We start from the raw sequence: 20,490 nt of genomic DNA, 5'->3' as shown, positions 1-20,490 counted from the left end.
GGTTGAGAACTTCATAAAAGAGGGTAACAATAGCGGGAGCTCAATGAAAGCCAGGAATCAACAACTCCAGGCAACACTACCAAGGTCAGAGTGATGGAGGAAGCCACAGTCAGTCAGTCAGTGATTCCATAGCTTGGTGGTAAACAAACACATTGGCTTCACTCTTCATTAGCTTTGTCTGGTTCTCCTCTCTTACAACTCAGACAATGATCAAGGAGCCACCGCATTTATTTCACATTAACAACCTAAATCATGAAAAAGGGCGTTAATCACTTTGTTTGTCTCATCCCACACAACACAAATGAGGAGATTTTAGAACATGTCTGGACTAACTCTGAGAACCAAACCCTGGTCTGGTATCTTCAACCGGTTGCATAGAGCTTGTAGTTGAGTGTGCTGTTCCCTGTCCTGAAGCCAGCTGACACACTGGGGGAGCCTTTGTTCTAAATCCGTGCTGGCCTGTCAGAAGGAGCCGACGACAGAAAACACCTTTAAGTGCCAGGTTTTTCAAATAAAAATGGAGAGTGGCAGGGGTCAAGTGTAAAACTGGAGAGAGGTTTGTATTTGTGTGTGTGTGTGTGTGTGTGTGTGTGTGTGTGTGTGATGACAGAGCAGCATACAAGAACATCGAGTCTTCCAGAGGGCGGTGAATACTGGAGCGGTGGAGATCAACTGGCCTGAGGAAGGAGGCCACAGAGAGCATGTACAAAAATCACAAAGTTATTATGATAAGGATATATTTATATATGTATACATACAGTATTTCCATATATTAAAAATCATAATGTGAATTATACAAAGAAATAACAATAAAAGTTCACAGTAGCTGTAGTTGCACCACCTTATCCTAACATGGGTGTGACTCACACATAAGAGGGAGCGTGACGAAGGTGAAGAGGAAACTCCTTTAGCAAAACAAGCGCTCCTGGTTTGTGGCTTCTTGGAATAAATGAGTGGTCATGTGAGATGAAGAAGAGGAGGAGGAGGAGTTGTGTTACTGAGGCAGAGAGGAGTTTGTGGCCTCCTGTATTAAATCAACAGGTACAGCAAAGTCCTTCACAGAAGCAGTGGGTGTAAGCAGGGGCCAAAGCTGTGGGAATGTCAAAACAATCAGAGCTTGAGTGACGAAAAGCCAAGTGAGTCAGCTTTAGTTATAGGCAGTAACACTGACATTATATAGTGCAAACAAGAAAAGACAGAAAAGTGTTTCTCGTTGCCTACCATCGCCATCGTGAAACATAAAAACGCAGGTGCAAACCCTTCAGCAGGAGAACATTAAGACATAAAATGGCGAAAAAAATAAATATCAAAAACTTTTTATCAGTGTAAAAAAGTAATCAGGTTATTCATTTTAACCAAGAGTCTGGCAGAAAAGGCCTCAAAAAGTCTTGTCCACGATAGTTCGTTGACGGTTTACAAAGTTAAATGCCTGCTATGAGGGCTTGCGGACCTCGCAGGGTGTTTGGACCCACAGGACAACCCCCCTAGCTGAGCTCAGATCCCCCCCCCCCCCCCCCCCCCAGGGGCCTCTCACACCAGTGACTCCATGCTTTCTGCCTGGTCGGACTGGTCGGACATGGACGCCATGGTCCCATTAATGTTCCTGGCCAGAGGACTGGAGACGTTCTCCTGGGTGCTGATGAGGCTGAGCAGAGCTTTATATAGGAACTGGTACTGATCCTGGGGGGCCGTTTCACACAGGGGAGGGGAGTGGGGGACAGAGAGGAGAAGAAGTGAGATGAGTCAGACTTCTCAACCACAACAGATAATGTTTCTGGTCTTAAACTATCAAACGCTACTGTAACAAACTAAACCAGAATAACGCAGCGTGTTATAGTAGAGAACCACAGATGAATAACTCCTTTCCAGAGGCTTTCTAAACTGAATTTGTATTTAGATTTTTTTATTCAATCTATCATAGCAAAATTAGTTTAGTAATTATGGGAGACTATCTTTTTTTTAATTATGAAAAAGGATCTCCAACATATGAACCCCTATTTGAGAAACACTGGCGTCAACGGTGGAAATTTGAGCCAATTAGCCCTCAATATGACATCCTCATGTTGAGCTACATATTAATATATATATATATTATAAATCACTTCGCATGGTTCAGGGTTCATAAATATTACCTTGTTCTCACTGCACACACCCAGCTTGATTGAAGCTGTTCCCATTTCAAGTAGAGAAGTAGTTGTCTTGCTGTTTATTTTCTGCTGTGTCATGTTTGACACCATGAAGGCAGGAAATGCACCAGAAAGACGCGAAAGGTTGTTAAATACCACCAGAGTGTAGCGTGTTAGGCTTGTGTGCTACATGCTATTAGCAGCTGCGGTAAAAGCAGCATGGAGCACACTGACTGTGGTTGAGGTTTTGTATTTTTGGCTTCAGTCTGTTTTTCAAATTCAACACTGACGGATGTGTGGTGACAAAAAGTTGCTGAAGTTAGAAGCGGAGGCGACAAGCTGTGGGTTCATGAGCAGAACACAAAACTGTTTAGCGTCACCACTGATGCTTGGACCTGAGCTGATAAAACAGTGTCTGCAGGGTCATTTGACCTGAGGTGAATAAAACCTGCTCTCATAGAAAAGACAAGTAGGTTTTTGGCCAGTGGGAAAGGGGCTTTGTATTCAAGCCCAACTTCTGATCCCTAACTCCATAAGCTGCTGTTTCTGGAGCTGACAACCACGAAAAGACACCTGTGACCACTGGATGTGATGGTCGTCTGAAGCCTGAACTTTTTTAGACGTCTACTGGTCAAGGCAGACGGCTGCCTACCTTGAGGCTGCTTCTGCTCCTGGGAGTTTTTCCTTTGCCACTATCGCGAAGTACATGTTGTGTCTGTGGATGTATAAAGAGCACCGTCTCCGACTGCTCTACATGAAGATGGCCCCGAGACAACGATGGCTACTGACTGCGTTTATCCTGTGTAAGACGCAGCTGCCAGACTCACGATGTCTGTGAAGACTCCTGGCCTCATGAGGTTGATCATCTTGGCCACTTGATAGACATCAACAGCGCCCTCGTTGTCCAGCTGCTGAGACAAGGTGGTGAGGGCACACAGCATCCCGGCGGACACGGCTCCAAACCTGCCAACCAGGAGAACATCTGTGAGACTATTAATCTCGTAGCAATTTTAGTAATACACGTACAGTTTCAAAGGGACAACATGAGTGATCATTAAAAGGAATACGTTATAATTCAAATCCTTGTGTTTTTGTTGTGCTGAAACAAGGGAAACTATCCTGAATGTCTGCACAATCACTAATGAATTATAGGACTCACAACACAGCCCCATTATAAACTAAAGGCCAGTCAAAGAGAGCAAACCTCCACCAAGGCAAACGCCACCAAACCCAATGTAGACAATTTGCAATCTTTCTTAATTTTAAGTGAAGCTGCCACAAAATGGCTCCTCCTCCATACATTCTATAATCCTCCACCAAGTTTTAGGAATACTGGCCGCATCATCTTCATTTTTGCATAATTCAGCAACAAACACACCTAGAAACATTGACCTTGATGAGGTCATGGAGTATTGTGATGCAACAGACACGTCTTGCCAAGCAGGGCCTCCAGACGAGGAAACACCTTGTTACACGCACCTGCAGATATCTTCAGCACTCTTTTTTTTTGTGTGAAAATAAATGCTAAATTTAGAATTCACCAGTCAGTTCCTGCATCTCACTGCATGTGAGGTAAGAACAAACTGAGTGAACCACACTGAAGGCTGATGGATCTTGAAATGTCCAGAGCTCTAATAAAGATCTACATGCTCTCACTGCTGCTCCTGACCGAAGTCTCCTAGAGACTGAAACAAAACCTGGTGTAAAAAAAACAACCTCTCTAACGACACCTAATTTAAAGACATATTGTAGATTTGAGATGTCCTTGACAGCAGTGCAGCCTGGGAATGACGACCCTCACAGCTCAGGGATGTCACCTCTGAGATTAAAGATTTATTAGCCAATGAATCCACCTGAGGATGACAGCTCAACGTGGCGTGGGCCTCTTGGGAGAACGGCGGGTAGCCTTCACCATGTAAAGGCTCTCCCCCTCCATTAGCAGCCCTGTCAGGAGCGCTGGAGAAACCGCGTCTAACAACCCATGCCTGGCTGAATAATGAGCACGCAGACAATTAAGATGAGCTTTCATTGAGAATCTCTTTGGTTCCCGTGAGCCGGCTGCACCATAGCAACCAGATGAAGTGCTCAATTAGTCACTTTTCTTCTTAAGGATGCGACAAGCAATCTTCATTATTCTAATAAATAAACATGAGCAGAGCTGCTGGATTAGAGTGCCGTTCAAGAACGCTAATGTGTGTCAATATTAAAGACACGTTCATTACGTTTAATTGGGCAGTTTGCTGGGGTGCCCATGGGGGGCTGGAGGGGTTGTCACTTGTTGGGATGAAGACGGCTGTTTGTAACAAAGTGTCTTTCCTTATTATCATCCTGACAGGATACATTTTAACCTGAAAGTAATTTAATTTTAATTATTTCGGCAACAACTCGAGTTGTTGCGTGGGCACACAGCCTGAAATCATATGCAGAATATTGAAATTTAAAGTAACAACACCAGCTTTTAGAGAAATGCACTAATTGTCCATCATCCCCAGAGCCAGACTCTCCTCTCTTCTCTGCTGAGTGAGCCGAGACCCACGGTGGCTGGCTTACTGCTAGTTAGCTGAGGACAATGAATGATGGTGGTTGGTAAGATAGCAGACCTCAAGGTTCAGGGTTTTGGTTTGTCCAGAAGTAATCCTTATCATCCCAAACAACATGGGGCATGATAAGTACTCACTCTTGTAGTCTATTACAAATGTTACAGCTTAAGGAGTTCCAAATGTATTTTATTCAGAAATTGTCTTATCTCAAAATCTCATTTCATAACACGTCTTGCAAATAGTTGCCTGAAAGTGGAGAAAGAGAAGAGAAGGGTACTCGATTACGTCTGCTAAAAGTATGCTAACACATTGTGCTAAGCTAACAAGTGCTCAGCTTGTTTCTGAGGGTCTCTGCTCCCTTCTGCAGCACATAGGAGAGAAGGCTCTCTATCTTCTTGTCTGGCACTGGGGAAGAAAGATAATAAGCACACTTACAAAAACGTTGGCACGTTTCTGTAATATTTGCTGAAAACCAACCAAAATACATCATATCATTCCTTGTCTTTCTTCACTAGTTCCATGATCAGAAATGTCGCATCAGTTGAAAGGTTTGACTTCTGTGTTAAACGATATAAATCAGGACAGCGCATTTAAGTCCCCGGCTGGTGACGCAGCACTCTCAGATTCTTAAATCCTAAAATTCTTCCCTGAAGCTTGATTTATTTATATGAGTCTGCTGCTGCTGCTGCTGCCTAAAATGCAAAGGGAATTTCAATGTGTTGTCCTGATTATATAACTTTATTTGGGAGAAGTTTTTACTGGGCTGGTGCAGGTGATTTTAGTAGAACTGTTTCCACACGCTTTCCTCGTGTGCTCGAGCAGCACTCTCTGATGCCTGAACAGAGACATTGACTGTCTCAGTTATCCTCCCTTATCTGACAGATATGAGCTGAGGAGTGATGTGGTGACAGGATGAAAAGTAGGAGTCAGACTGACTCATCGTGGATGATGGTTGGCCCATCACGGATGGCTGCCTCCTCCTTGATGACGTTGATGAGCTCGAAGGTGCTGCTGACGAAGGCGTCAGGGCTCGGCCACTTGGGGCACTGAAAGTGACGCACCTCTAACACGTAGTCATCCTGAGAAGCCAGACAGCGAGCAAGATAGTGATAGTGAGAGAAAGAGTGAAAGAGATAGAGGGAGAGAGAGAGGATGTATTACTAGGAGTCCAAGTGGAAAGCTTTAGATCTTTTTTATCAACTCATCAGAGTTCTCCCTCGGGGGTCCTGCAGGCCCTCAGAGGGGGTTCTATCCGGCTGAAAGGTGGTCGTAGGACACTGGGATGAAGCACCTCAACAACGGTGCCCACAGCTGACATATTTAGACAAAATCATGTTCTCAACAATTTACCTGATGAACCAGCATGGCTGCTGTGCTATTTTTCTACTTTAATCACTTTTTCTGTCTCAATCAGCATCCACTGAATGATATTTGCTCTAATACTTTCGATGAACGAACTTACAAACTTTGTGTGCAGTACAGTGACTTCATCCACAAAAACACCATCAACATAAGTCTGTTCTTTCTCTACTATTCATTACTATCAGAGGAATTACCTTCAGCCGTACAGGTTGTAAATGTTAACTACCAGCTAGTATCGGACATGTTGCTGTTATCACTAGACAAATATCCATGAAGGCAGCAGCAGAAATAGCTGCTTAAAACACAAAAAAAACACCTCCAGCAAGCATGAAAAAATATTTGAGTTGTTATTCTATGTGGTTTGAAAATGGACCAATTTAAATTTCTCAGAACAGAACAGTTTTTATTCAAATTAGTTTTATATTACATAATGCAAATTTTGTTTTACCATAAGATTTTCTCCTTTTGTAATGAACTTTCTATCCACATTTTGTTGGAATTGATCAAAGATTGTCATATTGATGATTCCCTGAAAATAGAACTACATGTAAAAAGTGTTGCTATTTCTAGAAGCATCCGTCCAATTTGGATATAGATCATTTTGAGAGATTGTGACGCCCGGGGTATGTTGAACTCCCCGCTACATACAGGGACTTAGTTTCTATCACATTCATTCTATCTTAACACTCGCAAGCATGAAGAGGCAGGCATGCGCGCGCGCGCGCACGCACACACACACAAATCAACCTGTGTTGCTTCCAGGATGAAGTCGTGGATGCTGATCTGCTCCTCGTTAGACAGACAGAGCCTGTCTTTGCTGATGAGGGTGACTGTGAATTCCTCGCAGTTCATGGCCTCCTCCTGACTGGGCCAGTACACAAACTCATCCTCCGCCTGCAGAAGAAAAAGGTTCACAGTTTGATTCAGCTCTTTCAGTGGTGTACATGATTATGGTATGTTTTCAACACGAGGCAACATTTTATCAGACATTTCCAATCGCGAAAAAAAAACCTTTTTCTTGCAGCCTCTGTTTTGTTCTTTTTCTTTCTCACAACATGTTCTCAGGTAATGGATGTTGTGTCATGTCTCCATATTTGTAAAGAATCTCATGCTCACATTTTTTTTACAGAATGCAGCTGAACATGTCAAAAACTCAGCTGTGACCCACGCTTTCAGTTGGACACTTGTTAAAGGTGAAGTAATTAAGCTGTTCCATATTGTTGTGGTGAACCTGCAGACCGGTCAAATGATTTGTCGAGCCTTAATGCACACAGAATGGCTGGAAACCCTCCTGTAAAAATCTACTAGCCTTCTACAGCAATGACTGGTATTCAGTCTCCAGCTAGGCAATGTGCATCGCATATATCCGCCCAAGCGTCTGTGTGCAACAGTCACATGCCGAGGGTGTGGGGGAATGTGAGAGAAAGTTCTTCCCTGGCATGAGAACGAGCTGATACAATACGGCACATGTGAAACTTTTGCCCAAGCAGATATATGTAGAGTTTGGATGAGTTTTGAACTGTGTGTTTGTGTGTTGTATTTGTGTGAGTGTGTGTGTGTGTGTGTGTGTGTGTGTGTGTGCATGTCCTACCAATCCATGGTTGGCAGGAAGCATAACAATGATTTGTGCATTGTGGTCCCAGATCATTCTCCAGAAGTCTTTAGTGGTGTGAGGCAGAGGATGTTGGGTAATGATGAATTCATTACTACGGTAGTAACCCTGTAAAAATAATTACGAAAAAAGAATTACCAAAGGACACACACACACACACACACACACGCACACACGTTCTCAACACATCCGTGAGATCTTTCAACACTGGGATATTTGTCATTGGAGGGTTGGCTTCAGTCAGTGTGACACCAGAACGTTTCACCATCTGCTGGTAGAAGAGGAGCTGAGTCTGCTACTGGCTGAGGGTGACCTCATCTGCCAACATCAAATGGCAACTTTAAGATTTGTTCGTCACATCAGTGTTACTCCTGATTTCTTAGTTCTTCTTTTTTAGGGCTGTCTAGGTATCAGTACTTTGATGCTTTTTCAACAGTACCTGTTAAAACCTGGGCCTGCTTTCCGTCTTTTTTAGCATTCGGTGGAACTGAAACTACTGAAAGATTGATCTACGATCTGATTTTCAACACAGTGTTAAGCAGGTCAACAATGGGGAACAAAATCAACAGATCCGAGACCTGTGGTTGCAACCCATCGCGTGACTACAGGCCAAGGTGGAGGGCTGTCACCTTGATCTCTCAAGAGTTTAGAGAGGTACGGAAGCGTGCATCTATTGTTAGCAGCGAACTGATAAACTCACAGCTGACTAGACCATCCCTCTAGAGCTACTTTTTAACAGTGTTGCTGCTGAGCAAAGTCACTGAATCTGCTGTGTCTCAAGGAAAATTATTACTCAGTTACTGTCATTACTGGAGCATTGATACGCTCTGATAATGTGCTAAAACAAGGATGCAGCAATGGTGCCCTTAGAAGATGATACAATAAGTACAAGGTACTATGAAGTAAAGGTGTGTGAGTGTGTATATATATTCATATCTGGTGTATATATTCATATCTTCACAATTATCCACCTAATTAATTCAACAGACCTGCTTCTTTTAGAACCCAAATCTTGGTCAAAACCTGCTATTTTCAGTTTGCAGGTTGCTACTAGCTTGCGAGGTAGGATATTGTTCCTGTCTCACGGCAGAGATCCCTGTTTAAGGTGCAGTTCCTGATTAGATCATAAAATGTCTTTGTTTCATGTTCAGAGACACATGTATTAACTCAAGAATCAGTGCCTGGGCTGAGAGAAAAATCAGTTCAGTACAACCCAAAATCCAGGAGTGTACAGTCCTGATGCCCGGCTGATACCTGCACAGTCAAAACATGAAGAGTGATGAGATCAATGATTGGCAGAATAAGTGGAAGCACTGACCATGATGTAAGAGGCGTTAATGTAATCGGTCCCTTTGATGCCGGGCAAAGGTGCAAGGGCGACCCTTGCTCGCTCCGCTGCTTTCACATAGACACAGGGGGGGGGGGGGGCAAATAGGCATTTAGCAGTTCATTAGAAACGACCAAAGAAAGGCCACCCTGTCTGCATTCATTCATTCATGCTTTCACTGGTGTTGGGAGACTGTTCTTGGTAATTCTGGCAGGTCATTCAGAGAGCTATGGAACAGCCAGCGATTGTCCACAGATTGTGTAACAGCTGCAGGCAACAGAGACCAGCTGAATAGAGAAGAGACCCAGACCAGACAACCACTCACATCTCACTCTTTACTATGAATATCTATATCTATTTGTGTGTGTGTGTGTGTGTATATATATATATATATATATATATATATATATATATATTTTTTGCTCTTCAGTGTTTAACTTTTAAACAAATCATTGCCGATTGTGCCACAAGTGAATTTACAACAAAACCAAACACCTCATTGTGTGACTGACATGGCTGTTAAAGCTGCTGCTGGGAGTGTGCAGGTGAAGAGAGAACATTCTCCACACGTTGGTTTATTTGGAATGTTTGAATCAGATCTCATCAGAACATCAAGAGAGAAAGAGGCACTGAACTTCATTTTCTGTCGTCCCCCTTTAGTCTGCATCGCCATGCCTGACAAAGTGCATGTCGAAACCCCCACCCTTTTTAATGTTCTGTGTTTATGCTGCCCTCCAGGTTGATAATGTTAATTATTATCAAAAGCTTGCTGCAACTGTGTTCCTAAAATTGCAACTTGTCTGTAGATCACCTACAGAACAAGAGAAGCTGTCTTAGGAGGGTGACCTCATGCAATTGTGACCCTCAGTATGGTAGAAAAACAGAGCTTAAAATGTTGCAACGTGGCTTCACACTTTTTGCCATGTTTTATATCTAACTTTGATTGATTAAGGTGGAACGCTTTCCCAAAAATCAAAGCTTGTTAAAGTGAAAAACATTGCTTTTCAGATTTCTTTGCAGGTACATTAAAAATCAAAAACTGAAATCTGCCACTTACATTCAGACTCTTAATTCCTGACTTTATCAAAGCTGCTTTGACAGCGGTTCTAGTCTCTGCGCTTACTTTGGATCATTGATTCTTGCATTCTTGTATAATACAGATGCTGTAAACTCATAAACAACCTCCTGAATGTGAATGTTTACTGATTGCATCAGTTTTCCTGGCAGATATTTTCTGCTGACTGGTTAGTCCTGCCTGGGGCAGTTTCATTTTAAATTCAATAAGATTGAACATGAGTGGAACACTTACATGGCACCACCGAGGAATTCCGATTTTTCTCTTTGTTGCACTCCTTCTGTGCATTGAAGCACTCTGTGAATCTGGCATTACACTTTGTAACCAACTGAAACATAAAAAAGAGGGACGGAGGGAGTGAGGGGTTACAATTAGTGACACTTTTCTATGACAGACCTGCTTTAGAGATGGTACCCCGTCACTTTATACTGGAGGGGGACAATCAATTGGTCAAGTTCCCCGTGTTTTTTTTTGTACATCAGTCATATGCATCAGGACCCATGTGCACACATGCAACATGATGCACACAGGGGTGTTGTGCGTCCACTTACTGGTGTTGCTCCTGAGCAGAACAGATCCATTGTCTTTGCTAACTGCTCATAAAAACACAACATCTCATTTTCTATTCTACGCTCATCCATAGACCAAAAACACAGCTAGGCTAATTGTTGCTGTGGTTTCAGTCTTTGTGCTACATTTGGCTAAATCTATAATAGCACTGCTAACTACAAAGACCAGAGCTGCACACAATAACGACATTCAAACGCTGTCATGAAGGCATAAATCAATTAACACAACAAAGGAAGGTCTTGTTTGCATGTTCATCTGACACAGGACTTTCAGTGTGGGATGAAATAGCAGCTACTGATCGACTTACAACCGTCTCTCATCCTACGTATCACCAGCAAGCTGTGCTGCACCATATTACCCAATCGTCACAAACATTTACAGCAAATATCTGTATTATATTGTAATAATATATATTATAATACAACACAGTACTAGAGTTTACTCCACTTCATACAAAGCTCTTTAACGGGACAAATTATGATGTACTGGAAGCTGTTTTTCTTTATCCATATTCGCCATGTAAATCAGATATCATTATTTTTGAATTAATAGGATGCTAATTGTTGTAAAATGTTTTTAGGATTAGAATTTTATGAATCTCTAACTATATGCTTGACTTGTAACATCACAACAGTCACCTATTTATCTTCTGTGTATGACTTCACGCCGTAGGCAGCTCGAGGTGCTCTTCAACATGCTGACGCGAGATGCATTCTTATTCTACCCTGACCAGCCCAAAAAAATCAGTAGGGACTATTGTGCTGTTGTTAAAGCTGGCAATCTGTTGAAAAAGCACGGAGATGGAAAAGGGAGACAGAACTAACGGAGGCAGTCACACGGCACAACAGCTCACTCTGGACACAGATGCTGTTGTGTTTACATGCTAGATTTCTTTAAGTTTATGTGTGGTATCGCGTGACACTGGCGTCGATGGCTGCTGTGTAAACCAGCTAGACGTCATGATGGCAGAATTATTGTCTATAAGTAAAAGTGGTTAGGTGGTGAGCAAGACGGGAGGTATGGCGGCTCAGTGGTTATTGACAGCTGCAAGGTCACGTTTTCGAGCTCTGACTGTCCCAGGTTTTTTCTGTGCGGACTACATACGTTCTCCCCGTTTCTCACAGGTTTTCTCTGGGTTCTCTGGTACTGCAAGTGGCGCCTCCATAGAGAACGGGTTAAATGCAGAGGATGAATTCGGTGTACCTTCCCTTCCCTGTTGCTAATTTGTTTGTTTTATTTGTGATTGATCAGCTGCTTTCCTTCATAATGTCACAGGTAATTACTAAAAAAATGGTCAGCAACACTAGAAAACTCACCCATAGTATTTCTTCTGAGTCATTTCTAATGTTCGTCCTGATCTGAGTCCAACCTTCCTCTCAACTGATCCTCACCTTGAACTGTTTGTCCAAACGTGTCCGCCCATTGCGTCCTGGTGTTGTGATGGTGTTGAAGTAGTAGTGAAGCTGGCTGGCAGCCACTTCTGTCTCCTTCCCCAAGATGGCTTCCATCAAGGCATCGTGGATAAAGATGTACTGCTCCTTGATTGGAAACAAGAAGAGTGCTCAGCAGCTGTGTATCAAAGCGTAGGAATAAGCAGAAGCACGGTCAAAGACAAACCCCTGATTGGATATTAGTTCTTTACTCTAGGACGATCTTGAGCTACCATTTGTGGGAACATCAGTCGGGCTGAACTCAAGCATGCACATCCACTCTAGTGGGGAAAAGCATCGAAATAGAAACATAGTCTAGACACCAAATGACTCACCCAAGCACTTTTTTTTTTCATACACTGCTTTCAATAGTGAATTTGCTACATGTTTGAATTGTAATTTGTGTTATTTCTTTTCTCTATATTTCGGGATTGTTTGATATTGGATGATTTTTCGGTTATTACACTGTTCCATTACTTGCGTTTACTAAAGTTTAGTTTTTGCACCTGGTCTGTTTTTCCAACAGGCCAATGAATGCTGACCACACCCACATACATTTTCTGTTTTAGGAAAGCAGCAACAATTATAAGCATATCACAGTACAATGGCAGTATTACTTTCTCTGCCAGCCACAGGTTTTTTTTTTTTTTTTTTTTTTTACAAGATATAAGAATTTTACACATTTTGGGAGAAGTGACATATAACATGCACCATAGAGCGAGAAAAGTGGGTGAGGCGCAGATGGTATACAAAGTTCCTCCACAAAATTGGGACCGATGCGCTTCACATATCGGACCCAATTTGTCCAAAACGTACGTGTTTTTCAGAAGATAGAGAAAAAATAATCTTTCCGAAGTATAAATGCCGTGTACTGTATCAATCCGTTCCTGAGTTTGGGGGACTGAAGGCGCAACAATGTCCATCACAACAGACACACACAGACTCGGACATACGAACCTCGGTCTGGACTAGGTAGTTGCGCTGGGTGCGTATGTGTTTAAGGAAGCCGAGTACATTAACTGTGCTCTTGTCTCTGATCTGCTGCAGCATGCTGTCGATGACGATGTACGTTCCGGTGCGACCCACTCCAGCACTGCAATACAACACAATAACAGTGAGGATCAGTGGGACCAACCAACCAAGGACAGTGCGTAAAACCAAGTCCATCACAGTTTTAGACGTCATTTATTTTTGATTGAGGCATTCACAGTTTCATTCACATCATTTTTGGGGTCTTCATGTTTGAGTGTATATAAATCGGGAGAAAACCTGTTTCTGGAGCGATTCTTCATCTCTTCCTCCGGACCCTCACATATTTGTTTTGAAATCCACTTATTAAAGTGCCTCCTCCATGCAAGCTCGAAGCAAATTTATAAATGAACTGATGTGAAACTTGAAATGTAGGAGCATGCACACACAGACTCATAAGCACAGAACAACTTCTGATGGCTGTTTGGGACAGAATCATCTTTGATGTTTTGCAGGAACTAGCTGAGAAGTTTTAGGTCTCCACTTTGCATGCAGTGGAGGACAAAATCAAGCTTTTAGCTTAATTTCTTTCACTTATATAACACTGCCAAAGGTCCAGAATTAACTTCTTGACTCCTAAGATATACAGCCTCTGTGTATATGTAGATATGTACAGTAGTATCGCTACGTCACATACTTGGATGTGTTTCTTAATTGTTTTTTACGACTCAGAGCTGAATAATTGGAGCAGGAAATACAGGTGATATCATTTCAGGAACGTTGGCCATGGCCACTCTACACCATGCACAAATTCAGTACTTGAATTTCCTAGCTCAGACACAGCAGGGTATATTTGAGCGTGGCTCTGTCTACTCTATTTTTTGCATAAGTGTCTGTGTGTGTGTGTACAAAATGGTAATAATGAGCGGTGTGTCTGCAGTCGCTGTGGCGAGGCAGAGTGACAAGTTATTATCGGCTATCTCAGCGCAGATACGCAGAAAGCTTCATTCTCATCCTCCTGGGACCACAGTTAGCGGACAATTACTGGTAATTTCCCCACCTGTCTCACTGTAACATTCCTTTAAATACAAGCAGGCAACTGTGACTGTGTTTTCATCACTTCTGCAGTTGTTGTGAAAGTAGCCGTACATATAAGAGACCAGAATCCAGATGCACACGCAACCAAAACTGTGAACACAGGAACACAAAAGAAATGGGTCTATACACCCTCTACCAGCTGCTCATGCATGTGGTTCTCTATCATTAACAAATTGTACGCACATGCAGGAGCCTGACACTTTTTTAAACCTTTCCTTTACTCACTAAATTATTAGACACCACAATAACCCCCCCCCCCCCAAAAAAAAAACATCAGCAAAGATGAAGCACCATTTTACTGAATGAAAAATTAAGACTCAATTTGGGCATCTTGTTCTTGGATTCAAAGCAAAAACTAAAAACTCAAGGATTTATAATGCACTTTGAGTTAAACTGTATGTTAGAGGTAAGTGGATCAATCTCAAAATATCAATATTGCAGTAATATGGCTTGCTAAAATGCGTTTCCGTGTTTAAAATCCTCCTCCTTCATTATGCTTCTTCCTCCTCATGGTTTTAGGATGAGGCAAATCTGGAGGGTCTTTGTCTGATGAGCAGTCCAGAAGAATCTGCTAGTAACTTAGGCAAGTATGAGAACAAGTACATTAACGATGCCGCCATTCGTACGTGAACGCATTGTTAAAAAGCAAGCATTTCTTCAGCCTTCTGGTGAAGTAAAAGCAGCACGTGCCTGCAGTGGACAAGGGTGGGTCCCATGTCAGGTGTCTGCGCGGCTGAGGACCTGCGGACAAACGTGAGGACGGGCAGGGTGTACTCAGGGACGCCCATGTCTGGCCACTGGGTGTAATGGTACTGAAGCACTGTCCGTTCACTCTGGGCCCGCATCTTTGGGTTCCCCTTCCCAGTCTGGAAGGAGCAAAAGAGGGAAAGAGAGAGAAGTGGAAAATACTAGATGATAATTAGTGAAGTAGGGAGGGAGACATTCACTGACTAACTTAATAATGAGTCTTGCTAAAGCTGAGCAAAAAACAGAGGACAATTAAATGAAAATCCAAACTTGAACTGAATCCTTCTTCAGCGTGCTACAGCTAATAGATTCACAGCTAGAATCCTAATTACACTCAGCTTCTTCACTCCCATTCTCACCTTTTTGACTTTTGTATTGCGCAGTGTAAACTGGCGAACAGTGTAGCAGGCATGAACACTGGTGCTGTTCAGTGTGACTACCATGTTGCCATACTCTTCGCTGTTCTCTGTTGGCCAGTACTGGTCACATTTCCTCTGGAGAACAAAAACAAGATTCAATGGCCTGCAATAACCACCGTCAAGCTTTCAGAACAACTGAAAATGCCGAAATGGTGTCTAGATAGAGTCTCTTCCCTTTCTCTCTAGTCTCTTCCCTTTCTCTCTCTCTTTATCTCTGTCCCTCTCTTTCCTTCTGCATATCTGTCTTCCTCCATTATCTGTCTTTGTCTCTGCCCCGCTCTCCTGCTCTCTTTCCCCCCAACCGGTCAAAGCAGAAGGCCGTCCCCATTGATCCTGGATCTGCTCCACCTTCCTGCCTGTTAAAAGGAAGGTTTTCATCGCTGCTGTCGAAGAATTGTTGGGTGTAAATTCATTGAAGGAGTGTGGTACAAGACCTGCTTTCCCTGTAAAGTGTCACGAGATAACTTTTGTTGTGATTTGGCGCTATATAAATGAAATAAATTGACTTGACTAGATGGAATCTTCACGTTCGACAGCAGAAATCCTCAAAGACTAGAGGAAGGGTGTGGGATTTTTCTCTTTTCTGGAGCCTAAAGACAACAGATGTTGGATATGGATAAACAGCGTGGAGGAGCTCAGTCGCTGCCGAGTCCATCAAAGATCAACACAAACTCATTTGTTTGTTCAAGAGAAGATGCTAACTAACATTAGCTATCTTCATACTTTCCACACCATGGACAAGCTTTTCCATCATTTCTGATTTAAATTTTGAACCTTGTGACAGAATACTGCATGTCTAGTTCCAAGTGTACTCCAGGAACCAGAAGTCACAGCAGACAAATAGATACTGGGGTTGTCCAGGGGTCTGTGGTGCTGCACCGGGCCGATTTAGGAGCAGTTAGTCAGGCAAAAGAGGAGGACGGATGGGCTGTTTGTCTAGGGGGGCTTGCAGTCCTCCAGGCCGATAACTGTTTGGTTCATTTCTTATAGTATACAACTGAAATAACCACATGGGAGATAGAAAAAAAAAACTAGTTAGGAGATAAATATCTTAGATCTATTTTATCTTTGAAAATCACTTTTTACAAAAATGATATTTTTTTGTTTTTTTCCTCAGCTTTTGGTCTGAGCATGAGGTTTTCATTAAAACGTCCCTTATTTGAATGTTGATTACAAAAAATGGATGCACTCGGGATGTTTTGGAGAACAATGTTATTCATGAAATTCTAGAACTAGAATTCCTTTTTCAAATTTGAGTTTACTTATAAATTCTAAAGAAGGGAATAAGGGTTTTGTTTAGCCTACAGAGTCCCATTACTGGAGTGTGAACGTTGTGTTAGAAATATAAAAAGTCAGCAGCTTTGTGTGGCACGTACCCGGCCTTTCTCCACTAAGTTGGTGATCATGACAATGAGGCCTGTATTCTGCTCCCACACCATCCGCCAGAAATCCTCAAAGGTGGACTTGAGCGGTCCCTGGGCTGCGATGTATGCTTTAGGCTTGTTGTAGCCCTAATGGATGAGTGACAGAGTGACACCACATTTTATTCAGGCATTCTATACAGACTCAAATAAGGGTTAATGAAATTTCCATTTTGTAAAGCAATGCTCAGAAGTGATTCCAAACATGCTGAAAATCAAATTTTAATTAAAAAATAAGTAAATAAGAAGAATAGAAAGCCAAGGTTGTGCATATTTCTGAGAAAGACTAATATATATATATATTTTTTAAAGTTACCAAACTGTGTGAGGTTAAAGTTACAATTAGGGCGACATTTTGTTCTTTCACTGTATTTTCATGAAATTTCACTTTTTTTTTTCCCTACACATTTACATTTATTTTACGAATACATTTTTGACACTTAAATCTGGAAAGACAATGGGCTGATAACAATGACACGAGTACATTTTCATTTAAGACCATCATGAGTCTTTTCTGTCTCCACATCTACCATCCATCCATCGTCGTCTTCCGCTTATTCCGCAGGGGGGCTGGAGCCTATGCCAGCATCTACAGGCGAGAGGCGGGGTTCACCCTGGACAGGTCGCCAGTCCATCGCAGGGCCAACATACAGAGACGAACAACCATTCACACTCACATTCATACCTACGGTCAATTTAGAGAATCAATCAGCCTAGTCCCCAAATTGATGTCTTTGGACGGTGGGAGGAAGCCGGAGTACCAGAGAGAACCCACGCAGCCACGGGGAGAACATGGAGACTCCACACAGAAAGATCCCGCGCTCGAGCCGTGACTTGAACCCGGAACCTTCTTGCTGTGAGGCCACAGTGCTGACCACTGCACCACCGTGCAGCCCGTCTCCACATCTACCTACACTTGAATTTCTTATGCAGATCTACTTACCAGGTTAGAAGAGTTAAATTTCAACTGCTAATGTTATTGTGAACAAGGCAAACTGAAAGCCTTTTTGACTCTGAGCTCATAAATATGTGGCAGAGAAATACAGTAGATCACTACAATCCCTCCAGGAATAATGACAAGATTTAAGCTACATTAGGTGTGCAGTCATTATCCCGAATGCAATCTCCAGGTCTCCAATAGGCAGCAAAAATCAGACACACACACACACACACACACACACATGGAAGACACACTCACATCCACATAGTTGGCATTGATGTAGTCGGTGTGTTTGGAGTCTTTGCCAGCCAACGGCCTCAACTTCACCCTGCTGTGATCATCTGGGGGGGGGGGGGACATAGCAGTAAAGCCGTGAGTGTTTGTGCGACTGAGCTGACACTGTGTGTGAGGTTGTTCTATGGATGGCGTGCCACAATGGAGCTGCTCCCAACCAGAAAGCACACGAACATTTGTGGATCAAACAATGCTCAAACTGGGTTGTCTGGTATTGCACACCTGCTCTTTACTTTAAGCACGCTCGCCTGTAAACACACTCGAGTGAACGACCACCAGGTCAAATATTTATGAGAGATGGTTGGAGTCACCCCACCAAACATGTTTGGCTTCTTTTATTTTATTTTTTTTAGGTTTTGCAAGGAGTCTGAAGTTGGTTCAGGGAGAGTTCAGGACCATCACTGTCCAGATAATAAACAACCTGTGATGGCCAGAGCCTCTCTAGCCACGAACCTTTGGTTGTACCTGAGGAGGATCCCTGCTCACTTGGGTGTGTGTCTCTACAGCTACTTAACAGTCTTCACACCACAAACCAAAGGGAACTATGTGAGTTTGTTTTTGGTTTCTGGAGCATCTGCAGTTTTGTCTTCTTCCTACTCAATGACCTGTGAATTTATTTTTCCAGTTTTTATTTTGAGGAAATGTAACAATCCCTTGATGGAGGGGTATGAAGAGGTTGTCTTTAGGGTCTTTCAAGGGGTCCTCAACATCATAGGAAATAACAAATCTCTTTTACCAATTATTTAGGTGGCAATATAATGAATTCTCTACGTAGTTTGCAAACTGTCAGCTCATTTTCTTGTTATAATATCACCCGTGAACAAAAGTTAGAGCCTCAGCTTGTATAATCAAGATTAAATTAATACTAACTTTATTCTTGTGTTAAGATTTGATGAGGATTTTGGCTCCTCATTGCTGTATCACTGCCTTCACTCTAACATTTCCTCTACCAGGGCCTTGCATCAGTTATAAAAACCAATGCATCGCCTAATTCAGTTTTTCTGGTGAAAAATGTGTCTCTCTGGAGGAGAAAACTTAACAAGAAAATCAATTCCTTTCCAACACAATCTGCTCCTGAAACCTAATCAGATGACATGTTGCTTAATTGTCCAAAATAATACAACTGACCAAAATCTGAATAAACGTTCTTGGATGAAACATCTGAATATAATAATTACAGAATCAGAAAGAACAGCAAGAGAAGAATTCTTGTTAGTGTTTTGTAATGGCAGTCATTCAAAACTTCTGAAATGGTTATGAAATATGTGTTTGTAGAATTACAGCACGCAACCCATCTGCACACTCAACACACAAGGATGTGAAATGAAATGTGTGGTTGAGTGTGTATCGTCCCAGTGTGGCGTACTCACAGGCCACTATGTTGATGTATCTGTTCTTATGCTTGTTGTCAGGGTGGTTGGAGTGCTCGGATGTGATCTTCACACCTGCTGTACAGCGCTGAACCTCCTGAGGACGAACACGCACACACACACACACACACACACACACACAAAATGTGAAATGTTTGTTCTCTTTGTTCTAAAGATTTTAAATTCAACCATCGTTCTCCTGTGAGTATAATTTCTTTCCATTCTGGATGCGACGTAGTTTGCTCTGGCTCCGCCCTCAGGACAAAATGCCAACTTGGCACACTTGAGGTGTCAGTCTAGACTCTAGAGGACTTAATCAGAGCAGCACAGCTGGAACACACACCACACTAACATGATAGTTTTAGAAGTCAGTAAGTATTCAGCCAGTGAAATACACAAACACCGTGTAGAACGTATACTTTTACTTTTGCTACTTCAAGTCAACATCAACTAGAACAAGAATGGTGGCTTGACTTTTACCAAAGTACTATTTAAGCTGAGTATTTCTACTTTGCTTAAACAGTAGATGAGTGTTCCTCTTCCATCAGTGGGAGGACGTAATAGACAGAATAAACACCTCGGATGAAAAACACAACATGGATCCAGCTCAAATCGAAACTTTTTTTTTTTAGAAAAACATTCAAATGCCTTTCTACCATGATGTGGATAAAAGCTCTGGGTTTAAGCTGGATATAAATTACTGCCTAATAACACGCTAAGTTGTTCCTTTCAAAGTGCCTTTTCACCTTCTAAATTGATGTGCTGAAAGCTTTAAAACAAGGTAATTGATTTAATTGTCACTTTAAGCTGCAAATACATCACTTTTATAAGTTTTGATAGTTTTTCAAGTGACAGTATAACCATTTAATGCTAAATTTGTGGTCTCTGTATCCATTGCTGTATGTGTATAGATTTTCTGCAATGTTGTCAAGGTTGACCTCATCCCAGAAACACAGAAGCAAGAGTCCCCCGTCTATAACTCAGTGTACAAGTTCACATTTCTTTCAGGATATTTGGAGACTATGACAGTTTTGAGGACTCAGAATGCATCAGCCAACTGTTTGAAAACTAGTAAAACCAGTAAATGGTTAAATAATTGCAGCCTCGTGAAAACGCTTTCATGCAAAATTGCAAAAGGCTGACAGTGTGTTGGTGAAGCTCAGCATATTGATTTGGAGGCAGGGACACAT

General features: G+C 42.3%; 1 protein-coding gene across 3 annotated transcripts in view; it reads right to left on the bottom strand.

The window, feature by feature from the left end:
• Window positions 1–569: 569 nt before the first annotated feature.
• Window positions 570–20,490, bottom strand: part of LOC147267412 (receptor-type tyrosine-protein phosphatase gamma-like) — a 508,446-nt gene continuing 488,525 nt past the window's right edge. For 2 of the 3 annotated variants that reach the window (XM_086198300.1, XM_086198302.1), the window contains exons 16-30: window positions 19,301–19,397; window positions 17,895–17,977; window positions 16,652–16,786; window positions 15,216–15,350; window positions 14,800–14,975; window positions 13,000–13,135; window positions 12,004–12,150; window positions 10,277–10,370; window positions 8,959–9,038; window positions 7,620–7,748; window positions 6,776–6,922; window positions 5,603–5,745; window positions 2,954–3,089; window positions 1,537–1,680; window positions 570–677 (exon numbers count right to left, since the gene is read on the bottom strand). In XM_086198300.1, the coding sequence (XP_086054426.1) occupies window positions 669–677; window positions 1,537–1,680; window positions 2,954–3,089; window positions 5,603–5,745; window positions 6,776–6,922; window positions 7,620–7,748; window positions 8,959–9,038; window positions 10,277–10,370; window positions 12,004–12,150; window positions 13,000–13,135; window positions 14,800–14,975; window positions 15,216–15,350; window positions 16,652–16,786; window positions 17,895–17,977; window positions 19,301–19,397 (1,791 nt within the window). In that variant the 3' untranslated portion in view covers window positions 570–668. Of the gene's footprint in view, window positions 678–1,530; window positions 1,681–2,953; window positions 3,090–5,602; window positions 5,746–6,775; window positions 6,923–7,619; window positions 7,749–8,958; window positions 9,039–10,276; window positions 10,371–12,003; window positions 12,151–12,999; window positions 13,136–14,799; window positions 14,976–15,215; window positions 15,351–16,651; window positions 16,787–17,894; window positions 17,978–19,300; window positions 19,398–20,490 lie in introns of those variants that run through there. The other variant, XM_086198303.1, reaches the window with a different exon arrangement.

The sequence above is a fragment of the Aulostomus chinensis genome, chromosome 3 (genome assembly GCF_037954235.1).
Source record: "Aulostomus chinensis isolate RoL2024-O1b breed Wild chromosome 3, RoL_Achi_v1.0, whole genome shotgun sequence".
In the NCBI taxonomy this organism is placed as follows: domain Eukaryota; kingdom Metazoa; phylum Chordata; class Actinopteri; order Syngnathiformes; family Aulostomidae; genus Aulostomus; species Aulostomus chinensis.
Note: the sequence above shows the minus strand (reverse complement) of the source record. Positions and strands in the feature narration are given on the sequence as shown.